Below are 17,413 nucleotides of genomic sequence, written 5' to 3' on the forward strand. Positions count from 1 at the left end.
GAAAGCCAGCTTGGAACCGCTACAGACTTGCTGACTCCTGTCTGTCACACGTCTCCCATGAAGATAAGGCACTTGAGCATTCATGTTCTAAAGTGCAGTATAACAAAAATGTCATTGAAAATCATTAGAATTAATTGCAAGGAGTTCTGACTTATTAGATCCCCATGGCTGCCACCAGAGCTTCTGGAAGCTCATCTCTTCTTCCCAGTGCCCAGAGCAAAACCTCCATAGCATCTCCTTGTGATTTATTGACTTAAGTTTTCTCCTCTCACTCTGTGTTCAGCCACACCTAGCCGCCGACAATCTAGACAAAATTCATGATGAAAGCGGAAACAATCTCTTACACATTGCCGCAGCGCAGGGACATGCAGAATGTCTGCAGCATCTCACGTCTTTGATGGGAGAAGATTGCCTCAACGAGCGAAATGTGGAGAAGCTGACTCCAGCAGGCCTGGCCATCAAGGTGACTGGTTGGGGGCCGGGCCCTCCACAGCTAAAAGTTGGGTTTCTATCTTTGAAGATTCCTAGGAAGTTTCAGTGTTAGAATGGTGGGAGAGAAGAGTGATATACCAAGCAAACAGCAAATGAACCTGTTGTGTTTAAAAGGTTAATCATTTCAGTCACTAGCTGCTTTGGGATTTTGAGACTATATTCCAATTCAGGGTAAGCTTCAAATCACTAATAAAGAGAAAGGAAAATGATCTGTTGCCATTCTGAGAATTTTTGTTATTCTTAACCACCCCTGGATCTGTGTGAGGCTGTTTCATTTTTTCCTAATGTGAGTATAATGATCAAGACAAATGAGGAAAAGGTGTATTATAAGGGATGCTAGCACTCAGAAGTATTTCAGACAATAAAGTGGACTTCTAATGGATTACATCTCAAGTTTAAACGTCTGCAGTATCAGGAGTTGTTTAGAATATCAGTGCCGAGTTTGCGTTTGGCTCTTGCAGAGTACAGTATGTTATCTGTCAAAAACTCCACAAATTAACGCCGACTGGGATAGAGTTAAAACCTAGAAACTGTGGTACAGGAAAACATGGTCTTTTATAGCACTGCAGTGAGTGCCTCTGTAAAATATAACACATCACTAGAAGGTTAACTATTAAACTAAAATTACTTTTAAGATCTTTGGTAAATAAATGTGGAATTCAGTCACGTTTATTAATAAGCCAGAAGTGAAGTTTAGGGAAATATAATACATCTTGTGCTTCTGCATATGTACTTTACTTTACTTAATAGTTACGTCTTCTAAAAGCTGAATAATCATAATTTTTATAAATGGAATTATACTGAAATTTACTAGGGGAACTTGCTAGTTAAAGAAGTCTACTTGTGAATTCACTGAAGAACGTGTTATATTTGAAAAACAAGCAGTTTCCTTCCCCAGTATACCTCTTATGCAAATCTGAATTTTTGTGTCTTCCATTTATTTATCATTCAGCAAAGATTAAAAAGTTGTTTTCTGTTTTATTTAATGTTACTCAGTGATTAGCTTTTTTGATCAAATAAGAAATCCATGACCCCAGTGAATATCATTTTCCTTTAGTTGTAAATGATGCTATGTCAGATTAAGAGCTGAACTGCAGGCAGCTATCAAGAAGAAAGAGAAATGAAATGTGAAGTCAAAGTCAAGCATAGTGGAGTTCAGCAGTGTGTACGAGTCCACCAGGTACTGTGTTAAGCTGCTGGCAAAACAAATTTAAATGAGACATAGTCCCTTTTCTTAAGGAACTGATAGCCTGGTGGATAAGGCAGGTAAATTATCAGTAATACAAGTGCAGGATGGCGAATTCAGGATCTAGTCCCATGTCGGAATCCTGTAGGAAGGCAGGAGTTGGGTTTGGTAATCAGTGGGCATGTGTCAGTTATGACTAAAATATTCTTGCAATGCCAGTGATTGTTGACATTCGCCTTGCCGTTTTAGTATTTATAAAATACAGTTCTCATTAGTTTTCCTGATTAATGGTGCATTTTGAATGTATTCTAACTACATAGTTGGATGAAATGTTTTTGTTAATTTATATGCCCGAGTCCTTGTTCTGATAGGGTAAGGATCTTCAGAGTAGGAAGATACATAAGAAATTTAGTGGTCATTAAGCCAACCCTGGGTAAACTCCTTCTATGGTATCCCTATTAAGTGTTAATTCATTCTTAAACTGCTCCAGTCAACATAGGATCCCCATCATACAATCAGCATGCAAACTTAAACAATAAAATTTTTTTTGCTTCAATGAAGCCCACAGGACTCAAAAGCTCTTATAGTTTTGCAGTCTCAGGCTTTTCATACTTTACTTCTGGACAATGATCTGAGAACTGGAAGTATTCTTTTACTCCTTTGTTTAATCTAGAATTTACAAAAGCAGTAAATACAAATATTTTATAATATATGCCACCCTCTTTGGCCGTCTGTCCTGACACATGTCCTGCCTCAGTCCATTAGTGTATTGTGATGGACATTGATGAAATTGAGGGAGTGCTCAGAAGTCATCATTCTTCCATTTTAGGACCTTGTGTTGAACACTAGTAACTAACTGGTGGTATTTCACCTCCTTAAGCACAGTTCTGAGAACCCTGCTGTCATTAAAGAAAACAAACTTGGTACAAATGGGCAGAAGTTGCTCAGATAATATGTGTTGGCTGACAGGAAGCAGAGTCAGAGACAAGGTATCAAATAAAAAGATTACATTAGAAAAGGGGCTCTGAAGTCATACCAAGGCTTAAGAACATCTCCCCACACTGTTAAACTCCTTAAATATGGAACATCATAAGTTCTTGCCAGCTACATGCAGACTTTATTGAGTGCTTTCTGGGGACCCAACACTAGATACTGTGGGAGTTCAACAGGCATTATTAAGTGCTCTTTGGCAACAGTTAAGCAAAATAATTGTAAAGAAAGATTTCTAAAAGGTGAGAACAGTCTGTTTTCTAAAATGGAGCCAGCACAAGAAATTACTTTAGAATCTAAACGGATTTGGGATGAAATAACCTTGATTCTCTTTTTATTTCTGAGTAAGCCCAAAGACAAAATGCTGGTCTGGTGAGAAAACATGTAACCTACTGATATTCCTTTTTAACATACAGTGAGTGACCCAAGGCTCAGGGACTTCAGCAGGCAAAAATCTCCCACTAGAATCTACTAACATTTTTTGTTTTCTTGGTATTTCTAATAATGGCAAGTGATACTGCTTTCAAACTCATAGTAGTGATATAGTATTTCCTTTTCCCTCTCTAGCAACTTTTTATTTGTTTAAACGTTTCCTTGAGTAACTAAACCTAACACACATCTAACAGAACATTCTCCCCAACAGCAGCAGAATATGCATTTTTCTCAAGTGCACATGAAATAGTCTCCATGATAGACCATATGTTAGGTCATAAGACAGATCTCAATAAATTTAAAAGGATTAAAATCATACAAAGTATGTCCTTCCACCATAATGAAATACAATTAGGTATTAATAACAGAAGGGAATTTAAGATATTCACAAGTATATAGAATTACACCTCAAAATAATAATTGTATCAAAAGAGAAATTACAACAGAAATTGTAAGATATTTAGAGATGAATGAACATGCAACATACCAACATTTAAGCATGCAGCTAAAGCAATGCTTAGAGGGAAATTTATAGTTGTAAATGCATATGTTTAAAAAAGAAGGAGGAGGGGCTTCCCTGGTGGCACAGTGGTTGAGAGTCTGCCTGCCGATGCAGGGGACACGGGTTCGTGCTCCGGTCCGAGAGGATCCCGCATGCCGCGGAGCGGCTGGGCCCGTGAGCCATGGCCGCTGAGCCTGCGCGTCCAGAGCCTGTGCTCCGCAACGGGAGAGGCCACAGCAGTGAGAGGCCCGCGTACTGCAAAAAGAATAAAAATAAAAATAAAAAATAAATTAAAAAAAGGAGGAGGAAGATCTCAAATTATTGGCCTAATCTACCTCAAGAAACTAGAAAAATAAAGCAAACTAAATTCAAAGCAAGCAGAAGGAAGAAAATTAAAATTTTTTCAAGCAAAAATAAATGAAATAGAGAATAGAAAAATAATAGAGAAAATCAGCAAAACTAAATTTGGTCTCATAAAAAGATTTTTAAAAATTAGCAAGCCTTTAGTTAGACTGACCAAAAAAGAGAGAGAGGGAAAGAAAGAGAGAGAAGACTCAAATTACTAAAGTCAGAACTATTGCCTCATATTTTTGTGTTCTGTGTAAATATCCATTGATGTAAATTGTCTTGCCTCATAGACGCTCAGTATGGTTCCTGCACCTTTCTTTATTCAGAGGGAATGAAGCACGTTGTGTCAGTGGGGTTTTTTAAATTCTCGTAAGAAACACTGCATGCTCAAATTGTGTAATTTAAGGAAAGTCTGTAATGAATGATTTATATACAAAAGGAGGGTGGGTGGACAGGGTGTAGGGAGCCCGTGAAGGAAAGTGCAGTATATTGGGGTCAGTAACAACCAGAGCACAGTTACCAACCCAGAGCCTGAAAGGGCAGGGGAAGGACCTTGAGATAGAGAGGGTTGAGTAGAACTGCTGACTTTTGACCCTTGACTGGTGGCAGGACTCAGCAGACCAGTGGCACCTCCATAAAGGGGGAGTTGAGAACAAGGGGGACCTCAAACACTCTCTTTTCCTGGTCTCCTGTTACTGCTTTCCATTAGCCAAACCCAGTCAGAAGCCAGGGGGCAAGGGAGCCAACACATACAGATCAGCCTCCCTGGGCAGAAAGGAGGGCAGAAACAGGAGGAGATAGATCTGAATGGGGCACCTGGAAGCTATTCAGCACACACCTGATCATGCTAGATGCCCCAGTCAGAGAGAACTATTCTGCGTGTGAATAGTTGGAAGTTGACTACTTGAAATTCCATTATCCAAATAGGAGTAAATGAAGAATGAGCAGATTACCCGCCCTGTCTTGTTTTTAGAATAGGCTTCCCTGACTTCATGCCCACAGTAGTTCTTTTCTCCTATGCTAAGGTCCCATACCATGCAAACCAGGAAGGCAGTTGAATGTCTCATTTGTCTTATGGAGTTATTGTGAGGATCTAAGAGAGCGTTCTAATACAGTGTAAGGTGACGTATTATGTGCTTAGTAAGCTGACATGCATCGCCTCATTTGATCTTTACAGTAACTCCATGAGGTAGCTGCTACTAACCCCTGCTATTTCATAGATGAGAAAATTGAGTATCAGAGAGATGAGGTAAGCTGTTCAAAGTCTCGTAACTAAGTGGTGGATTAAGGGTTTAAATCCATTCCAAAGTCTGGGTCTTAATCACTAGGTTACATATGTCACGACTGCCTTCCTGGTTTGCACAGTGTGGGATCCGAGCACAGGAGAACAGGGCTACCGTGGGCAGGAAATCAGAGAAGGCTTCAGTGAAAGTAGCATTTGAGCCAGTGTAATGGGATTATTTTCCTTTTCTTTATTTTGGACTCCTAACATGCTAACTTATCAAGAGAAAAAGCAGAGTTAATGGATAAACAAATTGTGGTATATTTATACAATGGAATACTTCTCAGCAATAAAAAGGAATAAATTATCTCCAAGCACTAGCTTGGGTGAATCTCAGAAGGATTATGTTGGGTGAAAGAAGCCAGATGCAAAAGAGTACATACTCTATTCTGCTGTGATAGGAATCATAGTGGTCGCCTGGGCAAAGGGGAGGGGTATGAGAGCAAAGGAGTACTAGAAACGTGGGTGTGCGGTGGAAATGTTCTACATCTTGACTGGAGTTGTAGTTAACAAGAGAATATATTTGTCAAAATTCATGAAACTGTACTTTAAAAAGAGTATATTTTATAGTTTGCAAATTATACCTCAATAAATTGATTTTAAAATAACTGATGAAATTACGAAAATGTATTAAGTAAAAATTATGCAGTTGATTTAGAGTCAGAATTACTGTTCAGAAATATAATAGGTGATATACATTTATTGTAAATGAATTAAGCCAGACATAAAAGCCAAAATTCATGTGATTTTTCCCTTGGTAAAATTACCACCTGTGAGGTATTTTTTCAAACCTGAATTACCTTAAATTTCTTTTTTTTTTCTTTTTAATCTAGAATGGTCAATTGGAGTGCGTACGCTGGATGGTGAGTGAAACAGAAGCCATTGCTGAACTGAGTTGTTCTAAGGATTATCCAAGCCTTATTCATTACGCAGGTTGCTTTGGCCAGGTATGAAGAAATTTTTAATTATCTTCTATTTGCATGCTATGTAATCTATCTCTCTTTAAATTTTTAGTCCATCAAAATCCAAACATAAAAAATCATCAAAAATGCATTCAAAGATTTATAAGCAGTGATATTCATTGCAGCATTTTTTATATGAAAGAAATGTTTTAAACAACCTAAATATTCCAGATAGGATATTGGATAAATAATGAAGCAACATCCATATGATGGAATTTTACAGAAAAATATTCATTATATAATATTGAATTAAAATGTATGATACAAAACTGTTCCTGTAATTTGGTACCAACTTTGAATTTTGGAGAGAGAGAAAGAGAAATAGATAATAAAACTAGAAAAAACTATGTCACAACTTGTTTTTATAGTAATTATCACTCAGGGTAGAATTATAAGTGACTTTTATTTTCTTTCTTATATTTTTCACTTTTTTCCAAATTTCCTACAATAAACAAATTTAACTCTTGTCAAAAGGAAAAATGATAGATTTTCTTGAAACCAAAATTAAGAAGAAAATCTTTGGTATGGCATTAATCGAGGAAGTCTCCGTCCATTAAAGATAAGCAATCACACTAACTAAATGAGTCTCAGTTACAACCAGTTTCTGCGTTAGGAAATCCCAGTGTGAGTAACTGATGTGCACAGATCACAGTCCAGTGTATGCAGTAAAAAATCATCACTAACTCCCTTTGAGAAGGGTGAGTATAAATTATCTTTTTAAAAAAAATTGGAACCACAAAATGCCAATCTCCGTCTTAAAAAAATATGAATAAAGTCAGCACTGTATTAAAATAGATTTAATCACATTTGTTTGTGGCAAAGAAAATTGCTTCTCATGCATATAACCTTATCCCTTTGGCTTTATACACTTTCCCAGTGGCAGTAAATTGTGGTATTGTCAACAAGAGATTATGCTTTTTCAAGCATGACAATCTCAAATTTTAAAAATGGACTCCTAGAATATTACCACAGCCTTTCTTCAGGGGGAGTCATGTTAAGTGATAGTTTATTTTGTGCCATGGTAACTTCAATTAATATATATGTAATGTTTCCTATATGTACCAAGCACCATGCCATTGGATTTTGTGTACATTATCTGCCTTATGCCTTAAAACAACCTTATTGGATTCTGTTGTTTTTATCCCCATTCTATAGATGAGGAGACTGAAAAAAGAAATCTTAAGTGGCTTGCATGTGGTCTAATGGCTAGTAAGAGCAAAGGCTGGATCTCAACTCAGGTCCTTTGGCTTTGGGACCAGATTCTGGTTTTCCTCCATTTGTGTAGATAATTTGTATAGCTTGTTTACAGTGGCACGGATACAGCTGCAGAAGTCCTTTTTTACAATTTTATCTCACAATACGTTGTGATATTTGGAGTATCTTAACACAGCTCGTATGAAATTCATGGAACGAAGAAAGGAGCAGGAAGAACATTTAAAATTTGTAAAAGCCAATGTCTTTGAAATAATTACTCCGTTTTCTTTGTGTATTGTATTTATGAGCCCCAGTCATGGTGCTCTACAAACAAATGTAAGAATTAATAAGATTTGTTAAGATGCCCTTTTTTTGCTTAGACTGGCAAAGGGGAGAATAGTGTTTTCAAATGACCAAAAGAATCATTAAGACAATAGTCTTCATAAATCATTCTCAGTATAAAACAAAATTTTATTTATTCTCAAATTGTCTGAGTAATTGTTTCATACCCCTGATTTCATTTGCTTATGTAAAGCCTAAAGAGAAATTTCAGATATCAGTGAAAAGGCTGACTGCACTTTTGGAAGAGCTTGCCAAAGAAAAGGAGGAAAGGATTGCACTGCTGTTCTGAGACTTTAAGTCAATAATTGGGCATCCGGCCTTCTTTGTCCTGAGCAATGTTGCTTATATGTGCCAGTTTCTCTCTTCAGCTCTCACAGCAGGCTTCTCATAATTTTGAAGCTATTGGGACAGAACAAAAGAAAGTGCCATTTCTGGGACTGGTTGGGTGATAGTGTAGTTTGCTTGGCTGGACTAGAGGAAAATATGGAAATTAGTGACCTATGTGAAGAGCCATGTCAAACATTTGCTTCATGTTAGTATCAGTCTTCAGATTGTTATTTCAAGCTGATAAGCATTTTTAATGACCTCAAGTACAGCAAGGCATTCCAGCAGTGCCTTCAGGAGAGCATTCCTAACTACGTAGAAAATGTAGAAGCCCATTAGGACTGCAAATTCTGCCCAGCCATCCTACATCCGCCGCGACCACTTATGTAACAGATAACCTGTGGAGATGCTGAACTTGGAACCATTACAAGGCTAATATTTTCACAAGGAAGACTGTTATTGAACAGTTTTCTAATGGATTCAGCACATGCAGGTTTTTCTATATCAAGCAGGCACTTGAGTGTGTTCTGGTTTTGTTTCTTCAGTAAATACCTTTGGAAAGGATAGTACAGAGGAAAATTCCTCTCTTGGTTTATTTTAGTTGCCCTCTGCCCCTCCTATAGATTCTTAAAGAATGAGCTCCATTTGACTCGCAATTTGTGTCCTTTTACTGGTTAAAATTACCTTTAAGGGCTCCAGAACCGCAGGGTAGCCAGCAGTCTTTAGTGGTCTTCTGGAGTGATAGATCTTTGGGTGATAGGAATTGATTTTCCTCCTCTTGACACACCAGGTCTCGGAGGGGGCAGCTATTTCATTCCCTGATTGTACCTAGCAGAACCGGTCACAGGGAGCATGAAGGTGAAAGCATGAGGGACGCTCAGGGAATGAGCAGGGGCGTCCTCGGATGGGCCTGCTTTGCTGTCCCTTGAGAGAGATGCTTGCTGGGGAAACAATTGAGACAGAATTGTCTCAAGTCAAAGTCACCGCCTGTGTAACTTGGGCAGTTTTATTCGAACATGAAGGTTCAGATGGTCTCGTCCAGGATCCCAGCAAAGTTCTTGCCCTCAGGTGCTTGGGGGCTCCGGCCTGTTTTGCATTGGTCACTGGTTCAGTGGGCTCTCTGATACTTTCAACATCAAACTTATCATTTAGTTTCTGAATCTTTCATGTGACTTTTGGTCAAGGAGTTTTGCTACGGAAACAACAGGAATCATAGCATTAAGCATTTACCAAGAAAGAGCACATTTGCCTACGCTATGTTCATTCTCCATTTTAAATGTTTGCCCTGATACAGATCAAAAAAAAAACAAAAAGCACTTTTTCAAAAAAGAAAAAGCTCAGCAGTTCCTACGAATGGTCATGAATAGGCATGCTGGTGAGGGGGTTCCTTCCACAGGCTGTGTTATCGTTTTTCCACGGTTTACTTTAAAAAGGGGAAATATTCTGTTGACTTTATTGTTTCATTGTCATGGGGTAGAAAAAAGTAAACAACACTGAAAGGGTTATGATTGCAGATGAAAGCAAACTGAAAAATCTTTGAATGGCACAAGCATTCATCTGCTCTCCAAGGACCTTTGAAAAAGCTTAACCAACACAGAGCTCCACAACCCACAGACTGACAGTTAATGTGATTTCTGTGACCCAAAGGTTGGAAAGGGAGTGTGTCCTTTATGGAGTCAGGGGTCATGGGGCAACGAGCCATGGTGGATATTCATACTCAGAAGACAGAGAACATTAGCTCCTGAGTCTGAGTTTAAATCCTAGCCCTACCCTTACTAGCTCAGTAACCTTGCATACGTTTACATTTTTTAAAAAAAGAAAAGATCTCCCTGGACCTCAGTTTCCTCATCTTTAAAATGGAGATAATAGAACCTTCTTTACAGGGTTACTCTGAGGTCCAAATGAGAAAAGCCACATGAAGCACTGCCCACTGCCAGCACATATTAGACACTAGGTAAATGTTGGCTATTATGGTTATTGGATACCTTCCACTTTATTATTTTTATTTCTATAAATATTATTTAATATATTTATTTCACTATGAGTGAAGTATCAGAGAAATTGGGCAAAGAATTATTTGGGCCTTAACCTATTTAATCAATTCTTAGATGTATTTTTTTTTCACATTTTACTATCTCTAGATTCAACATTTATCTTACAGTAAATGACAATATGAGATTATTGCTGGCCATCCTTTTACATTTGAACGTGTCAAAAACTGGAGTGAATCTTATAATTGATGGCATGTTAGATTTGATAACCTATGATCACAGGCAAAGCTGCTTCCTTTAGAACTTATGGTTGTAACAAAACTGTAGACATTTTATTGATACCAGTAATAAACCGGTGGCATAGTTTTCAATTACATTTTTAATTAGACTGTCCAGCAAATCTCATAAATTACATGCATTAATTGCCGCTTTAAATAAATTGCATTGCCTTTAAGAACGTGCAAAATGCAACATTAAAACAGGTCGCCAAAAGAGCAGAAAATCTCGAGAAGAGGAAACGAGTACATGAAGTAGGTTTCAAGTCGTTAGATGTAAGTTGAATGGGTAGGTGGGTGTGTGGGTGATTGGGTGGAATGTCAGTTGCAGAGGCATTCTGTAAAACAGAAATAATACAGAAGAGCCAGCCCATCCGTAGGACTGCATTGGATGTTCTCTGAAAGCAATGCCTATGGGAAAATGAACATCTGAAGTTACATTCTTCCTTTAACATCTTCCTGATACACACGTACACACACATACACACCACGCACACACTGGTGGGGGGCAGAGGAAAGAACCCGTGGAATGTCTAAAAGATAAAAGAAGAGGTGGTCATCATTGCATATATATCTATAACATGTATGCATTTACAAGGGCCTTCTTAGTTGGAGAAAATAGCTGTATTTGTTCTGTTCTCCTTACTAGATATTTGTCAAATAAGTCACTGTTTAAATTGTAGGACTGTGGATCTCTGCTGGAATGTTCTCCAGAATCAGAGCAGAAAGCATTTCTCAGAGACTGGATGCTAAACATGCTTTTACCCAAACCAAGGGATTCTAGCGATCTCCATGTCCCTCTCAGAAATCCTAAGTGGACAGCCAGCCCATCCCTTTGAGCAGTGCTTCTGTGCACTGTATCGTAGGGGAGATTGTCATTTCCATCGATTTCTCAGTGAACAGGCCAGTTGCATAGCTTCTTATTAAAGTAAATTGTCCACTGCAGAACACAAAACTGAATTGGAGGGGCTGGGCAAAGACGTGCCTTGCTCTGAACAATAGGATAAACATTCTTCCTTTATGTAAGTCTTGCATGTTGAATTGGGTAAGAGCCTTAATTATAGGAAAGAATTATCCATGACATCGTAAGAAAAGCAGGCAAGTTGTCATAACAGTATGGACTGCACCTGACTGGGAGAGTCAGGGGCCAAGGCAACTCCTGCTTCACATAGACCTTGCCCTGTTCTCCCAGGTCATCAAGCCCCTGCAAAGTCCAGGTCTCTAGATTCTTCCCAGATTTCTACAAAGGGAAAATTCCTAGTCTTAGGAATAGTATTCTATTTCCTATAACTCCATTACTATAAGTTATTCAGTTATATTCAGTTATTTGAAACACTGAATTATAATAAAGGGCATTTTCTGTGCATGTGGAATAGACATATCCACTATAATATTTAATCAAGTCTGAAAAACATGAAAGTATGCCTGACAAGAAGGTACATATAAAACATTTCTGAGTATCTTGAACTCCTCTGAACTTTACTTGCTAAAGAGAGAAGCTGCTAGAGTATCAGAGAATATCCAGTTGTCTTCTTCAGTTTTCTGATTTGTAAAATAATTGAATTGGATAATTCCCTAAAATCTCTGCCACTTCGCATTTTTAACATTTAATATCATGGGGGTCACCACAAGCTTGACAATGACATTGAAGATGGCAGCACTGTCCTTTTCACCAGTAGGGGCCCAGCAACCTGCCCGCTTGATGTTTCTGTGTCTTAGGCATTGACTTCTAACCAGTTGGTCATGTCATTGATCTTGAGGTACACCCACTCATCCAGATCTTTTCAGGAGTTAAGATCACATGGTTCGATCATCTGTCTCCAGATAAAAATATTTCAGTTTTTTCCCTACCTAATTAGGAAAAATAAAGGAAGTTGTTGTACCTTATGCATTCGAAACATCGCCTGCTCTGGTCCAAATGTCACTCCCAGCTTCCTCCAAGTTTGCCTCTGAAGAAGAGGATTAAGCACATCAGCCTATCTTATCGCACTCCTACCTCCCAACCCTAGCCTCCAGGCTTTGCTCCACCTCATTCTCTAGGGACGTGGAGGGTTTTACTTCCTACAAGGTCTGTCTGCTTTTGCAGCTGACACTCACCATGCTTTCCCGGGGTGCATTCTTGGGCGGTTGTAGGTATTGATTACATTTTCTCTCCTTGCTCTGTAGAGGGGTTACTCCCTGCTTGCTCGTGTAAAAAAGGTGTGGTACAAATATTCAGTCTCTCCCTGATGTCATTGATGCCTTTATAAACAGTGCCCTGTTCCCCACATGAGGGGATAAACATGAAAGGAGCTGGCTGTTTTTATCCAGCATTCCTTTAGCAGATTAGTTGGCATGTTCAGAAGGTGAAGGCAAATTTAATCCAGAAAAATATAAAAGTTCATGACCAGTCCAAGCAAATAACTGGAAAAGAAAATCCTTTAAAAGGCTAAGGAGAGGTTCAAGGCTATTTCAAACGCATGATCATCTTTTTAAATGTCAAATTCCACCCACTAAACTTCATGCTGTTGTTTTTACCACTCTCATATTTTTTTAACATTATATTTAATTTTTCTATTTTAAAACAGTGAATTCCCATCCCCGTGCTTTCTCCTGAGGCCAAACGTAACATGTAAATACCACAAAAGACTCAGCGGGTAAAATGCAAACAGATTATGACAACACACACTGACTGTTCTATGTCTTTGCTTTTGAAAGGTTGTGTTCGAAGCTTTGAGTCCCCTTCCTTTAACATAGAAGAAGAGAAAGATTTATCTGTTAAAACAAACAAACAAAAAAAAAACACCAACATTTGGTCAGAAAAATCAAGAGGGTCCCAGTTTTATTTCAGTGTGGTTATCTTATACTTAGCAACTTAAGATGTTGCCTCTTTCTTGTAAGCCTATTGATTGTACGGTATGGGATTAGGAAGGCATGGTTGAAGCATGATAAACTTAAAGTAGAAGCTAGGTATCTCAATAGTCCAAGGTTTTACAATAATATTCTTGAAGCCTCCAGATAATATAACAAAGTAACAAAAACATTGCCTTGGACTCAAAAGACTGGACTGGTTCCAACATTGACTGTCTCACTGTGTGACTGAGGAGGTACTCAAACTTTCTGTGAATCAGTTTTCCCACCTGTAGAATAAGTAAGCAAAACAAGAGCGTTTCTGAGATAACTTTCTGCTCTTCAAATTCTCAGAGCATTCTTCTTTCATTAACTTTAGTCAGAGATGCAAGAATTTTCAGTTCATACTGAATGGAAATGTCCTCCTCGTAAGGTAAGCTTGGCTATATCTAAGCTTCACATGTTGGAGTTTTGTTTTCCTCTGTCCTTATATTAGACTTCACTACGTGACAGTCTATTAATTCCAGCCTGTCCTTGTGTTTAATAGGAAAAGATTCTGCTGTGGCTTCTTCAGTTCATGCAAGAGCAGGGCATCTCACTGGATGAAGTAGACCAGGAAGGCAACAGTGCCGTTCATGTGGCTTCCCAGCATGGCTACCTCGGGTGCATACAGGTACACAGGCCCTGCTGCTCTGGAGAGAGAAATGAGTGCATCAAGTAACAAAACAAAACATGGGAATTTTGTTCACTGGGAGAATGTCTGGATTAAATCAGCTTTTCCTCTTATAGTGGATCATGAGGAGTCAAATTGTTACATTTGTATTTCCAGAAATGCACACCAACACTGGCATCAGTAGCTGTCTGGGTTTCTCCTGGAGTGTCACAGGATGTTAAAGGGGACACTTCTTGCCCTTGCAGCATTACCTTAAAACCCCAATGCTGAGGACAATGAAGTACCCCCATGTTCTCAAGACAGCAGGAAACCACTACCAGACTGACATCGCTGAGTCCGTCACATGGAGGGTGCGCCCTTCCTGCTGTCATTAGCACACTTCGCCTTCCCAAATGTCTGAAACACAGGACCGAATTTTTAAGAAAGAATGAGAAGAATTCCTCAGAGTAGCAAGCAGGAGGCTTAGGAGAGAGAGTGGTGTGGTTTTCTTCTCCCGTTCTTTGTAGTAGGACTGAGCTTCCCCAAAGCATTCAAAAAGTCCCAGAACTGATTCCAGGAGGCCCTCGATATTGGTCCCCTCTGCCCGAGGGCAGGCTCAGCAGGGCCTCAGTTGGCCAGCCGCTCCACCCAAGAGCCTCCGGTGGCCTCATCCTTTTAGCCCAACATACCTTGCGAATATTACCATGTCCTTTGTGTGCAGTGCTGTAGAGAGGTTGGGGAGCAGAGCCACAGGAGGTGGGGAGGCCCTTCCCCCTGCCCCAGGCCACCTGGAGGTACATCCAGGAAGGCTGCTTAGAGAGCACAGGGTTCCTACAGGAAGAGGGGTTGACCTCTCGTCCCACAGCTGAATGCAGAGCTGCACAAAGCTGAGCCACACCCAGTGCCGCCATCCTAACAGCACATAGTGGGAGGCCCTGCGAGAGTCCTCAGAAGCTTGGGGCACACGTGAATGTGAAAACTGGGTATTTATTATATACAATAGTTTACATCTGCTAATCCCAAACTCCCAGTCCTTCCTTCTCCCACCCCCCTGTATAGCACAGGGAAATATTCAATATCCTGTGATAAACCATAATCGAAAAGAATATTAAATAAAAAATGTCTCTGTGTATAACTGAGTCACTTTGCTGTACAGCAGAGATTAGTACAGCATTGTAAATCAGCTATACTTCAATTTTAAAAAAATTTTTTAAAAACTGGATAGGCTTTTTTACCTAGAAAATGTAAGGCCCTGACTGACAAAACGAAGAGAGAAGAGAGCTGAAGAGAAGGAGGGAGAGTGACAGTGTGAGGAGAGGAAAAGCTTTGAATTGGAAACAGAGTTTAGAATTGACCTGGAATTTAATTTATGAACATAAATCATAATTACCAGAGTCCAACCAGTCACACCATTCTCATCATTGAAAATGACCCAGCATCTATGGATTTGTTCCCACATCTGCCTGAGATGTAGGAAAGGGCGATTGACAACGTACGGCTGAAGGCCATGATTAAAGAAAATACTTTTACCTCACCAGATTTATACAGTTCAAAGTATGTGTATGTAAGAACTCTAAGAAAACAACACTCTTTTTCAGCCTTATTAGGTATTGTTTCTTTTATTCCAAACTCAGCGGGTACTTACTGAGGTCCTACTGTGAGCAAGGTAGACTGTATCTCAGAGAGAAAACTGGGAAGTGAGAACTTGCTCGGGAAGGTAGAGAGGACTCAGGGAATTCAGACGATGTGGAAAAGCAGTAAACGTAAGAGGCAAGAGATTCATAACACCGGAAAGCAGAGGTCACAGCAAAAAGCCCTCTGCAGAGTCTCCTCACATGCAACCACTCTGTGGAAAGCCACGCTGATAGGAAATATTTCAAGTGTCTGGGAAGTTTCCCCACTGTTGTTGGCAAAGCGTGCATCTTCTAATTTAAGACACCAAGTTGTAAAAGGAGTGATGAGAAAAGAGAGAAATTTAAATTTTTACCAGGATCTGCAGAAAGATGAAAGGAGTAGCATTACTTTTTATGGAGGAAAAATAATTAAATGAAGACTGAAAACTTCATTTTTCCATGTGACAAAACACTATATATTTAATAGTATTGAAGTAGACTGTTTTTATCAGCCAGTAAATGACTGCAACCCAATGAAAACAGCTGATATCACTAATTCTGTTTGAGATCTTACTTATTTTCCTTCTTAATATGTGAGGAGAGGCAGTCTGTCTTTTCAGAGTGTTCGTCTCTCCACTTAACACAAATGATATTTTTGGCACTAGACACCATGGATGTGGAAACTTGAATAATCTTGGAAGCGGGTCTATCCACTGGGTGTGAGAATAAAAAAAAAATAGGTACAAAGAGACTGAAAGTAGAAAAGGGGGTGAGTGAGGACCTTTATGAAGTGAAGAGGGGAACTAAGTATGGAAAACATTGGAAAGATAACTGCAGAGGCCAGAGTCAAGGGAAGTGATAATAGTGTGTTTATGCTGAGTCTCTGAGAGCTCAGGGTGAGGTGATCTCTGGGACACCCTGTGACATGGGTGGCAGTGGCCTTATGGCACCTTTTGTGGTGAGTGATCCTAAACCGAGAGGAAAATGAAGCTCCTTAATGACTTCTGAGTCTAAGTAGTCTAGGAATTTAAAAATCACAAGTATTTCTTGTGGAAAAAACATTTTCTATTACTAAAATAAATCCAGAGGTCTACAGACTGATCTTGATAGCGTCAAAAAATACGGCAGACTCTGACAGTTGATTAATATTGATGTAACAGCTTTTTGTGGGGTCTGTTGTCATCACAGCATAAAAACAAGAGAGTTTTGATTTTTTTTAAATTAACAATGTCAGGGAATTCCCCGGCGGTCCAATGGTTAGGACTCCGGGCTTTCATTGCCAAGGGCAAGGATTCAGCCCCCGGTCAGGGAACTAAGATCCCACAAGCCGAGGTGCAGACAAAAAAAAAAAAAATTAACGATGTCAACCATGCTCCATCAAATCTCTCTCCCCTCTACTAATGGTACCCTGGCCAGATTCCTTAACTTTTTGCTTTTGTTTGACTATTAACAAATTTATTTCAAACCAGTTTAAAAATCTCAGTCTTATTTCTGGTTCAAAGCATTGTCCTCCCCAACCCAGATCAGACTCAGGGTGAAAGGGACTTGGTACGGGACGGAGGCATGACTGGTTTTTTACACACCACCTTAGCTCCTATTCCCCTCTCTCTTCTGGGCTCCGGTGTTGGAGACAAAGGGGAGGTATGGAGAGAAAAAGTCAGCTGTCTCTTTGCTTTACTGCCAGAGGTCATGGCATCTCCCTGAAAGTTGTCTTGCTTCTTTAGCTCACTATGGTTGGCCACTGATGCCCTCTGGGGAAGCCTTCAGAGGCTGAATCTCTGGTGGGCATGGTGGGTGGGGACTTCAGAGGGTCCTCTAGAGCCTTCCCACTGATACCTGAGACAGGAGATCTGGCCCCGACCTCACGCCCTCCTCCGCCATACAGTCCCCTCCACCTGTGTTGCACCCCACCACCTCCTGTTGCTAAAGAGCCCTCTCCTTTTTTTTCTTTTTAATTTTTTAATTTATTTTATTTATTTATTCTTTTGGTTGCATTGGG

The 17,413-nt window shown here is 39.6% G+C and overlaps 1 protein-coding gene across 1 annotated transcript in view; it reads left to right on the top strand.

Moving 5' to 3' along the window:
* Window positions 1-17,413, top strand: part of SNCAIP (synuclein alpha interacting protein) — a 150,115-nt gene that overhangs the window by 111,700 nt on the left and 21,002 nt on the right. Inside the window, exons 5-7 of the mRNA XM_029218951.1 lie at window positions 284-463; window positions 6,066-6,179; window positions 13,697-13,822. Coding sequence (XP_029074784.1) covers window positions 284-463; window positions 6,066-6,179; window positions 13,697-13,822 — 420 coding nt within the window. The remainder of the gene's footprint in view (window positions 1-283; window positions 464-6,065; window positions 6,180-13,696; window positions 13,823-17,413) is intronic.

This window comes from Monodon monoceros, unplaced genomic scaffold (genome assembly GCF_005190385.1).
Source record: "Monodon monoceros isolate NGI ecotype Baffin Bay Population unplaced genomic scaffold, NGI_Narwhal_1 Super_Scaffold_12, whole genome shotgun sequence".
NCBI classification, from domain to species: Eukaryota; Metazoa; Chordata; class Mammalia; order Artiodactyla; family Monodontidae; genus Monodon; species Monodon monoceros.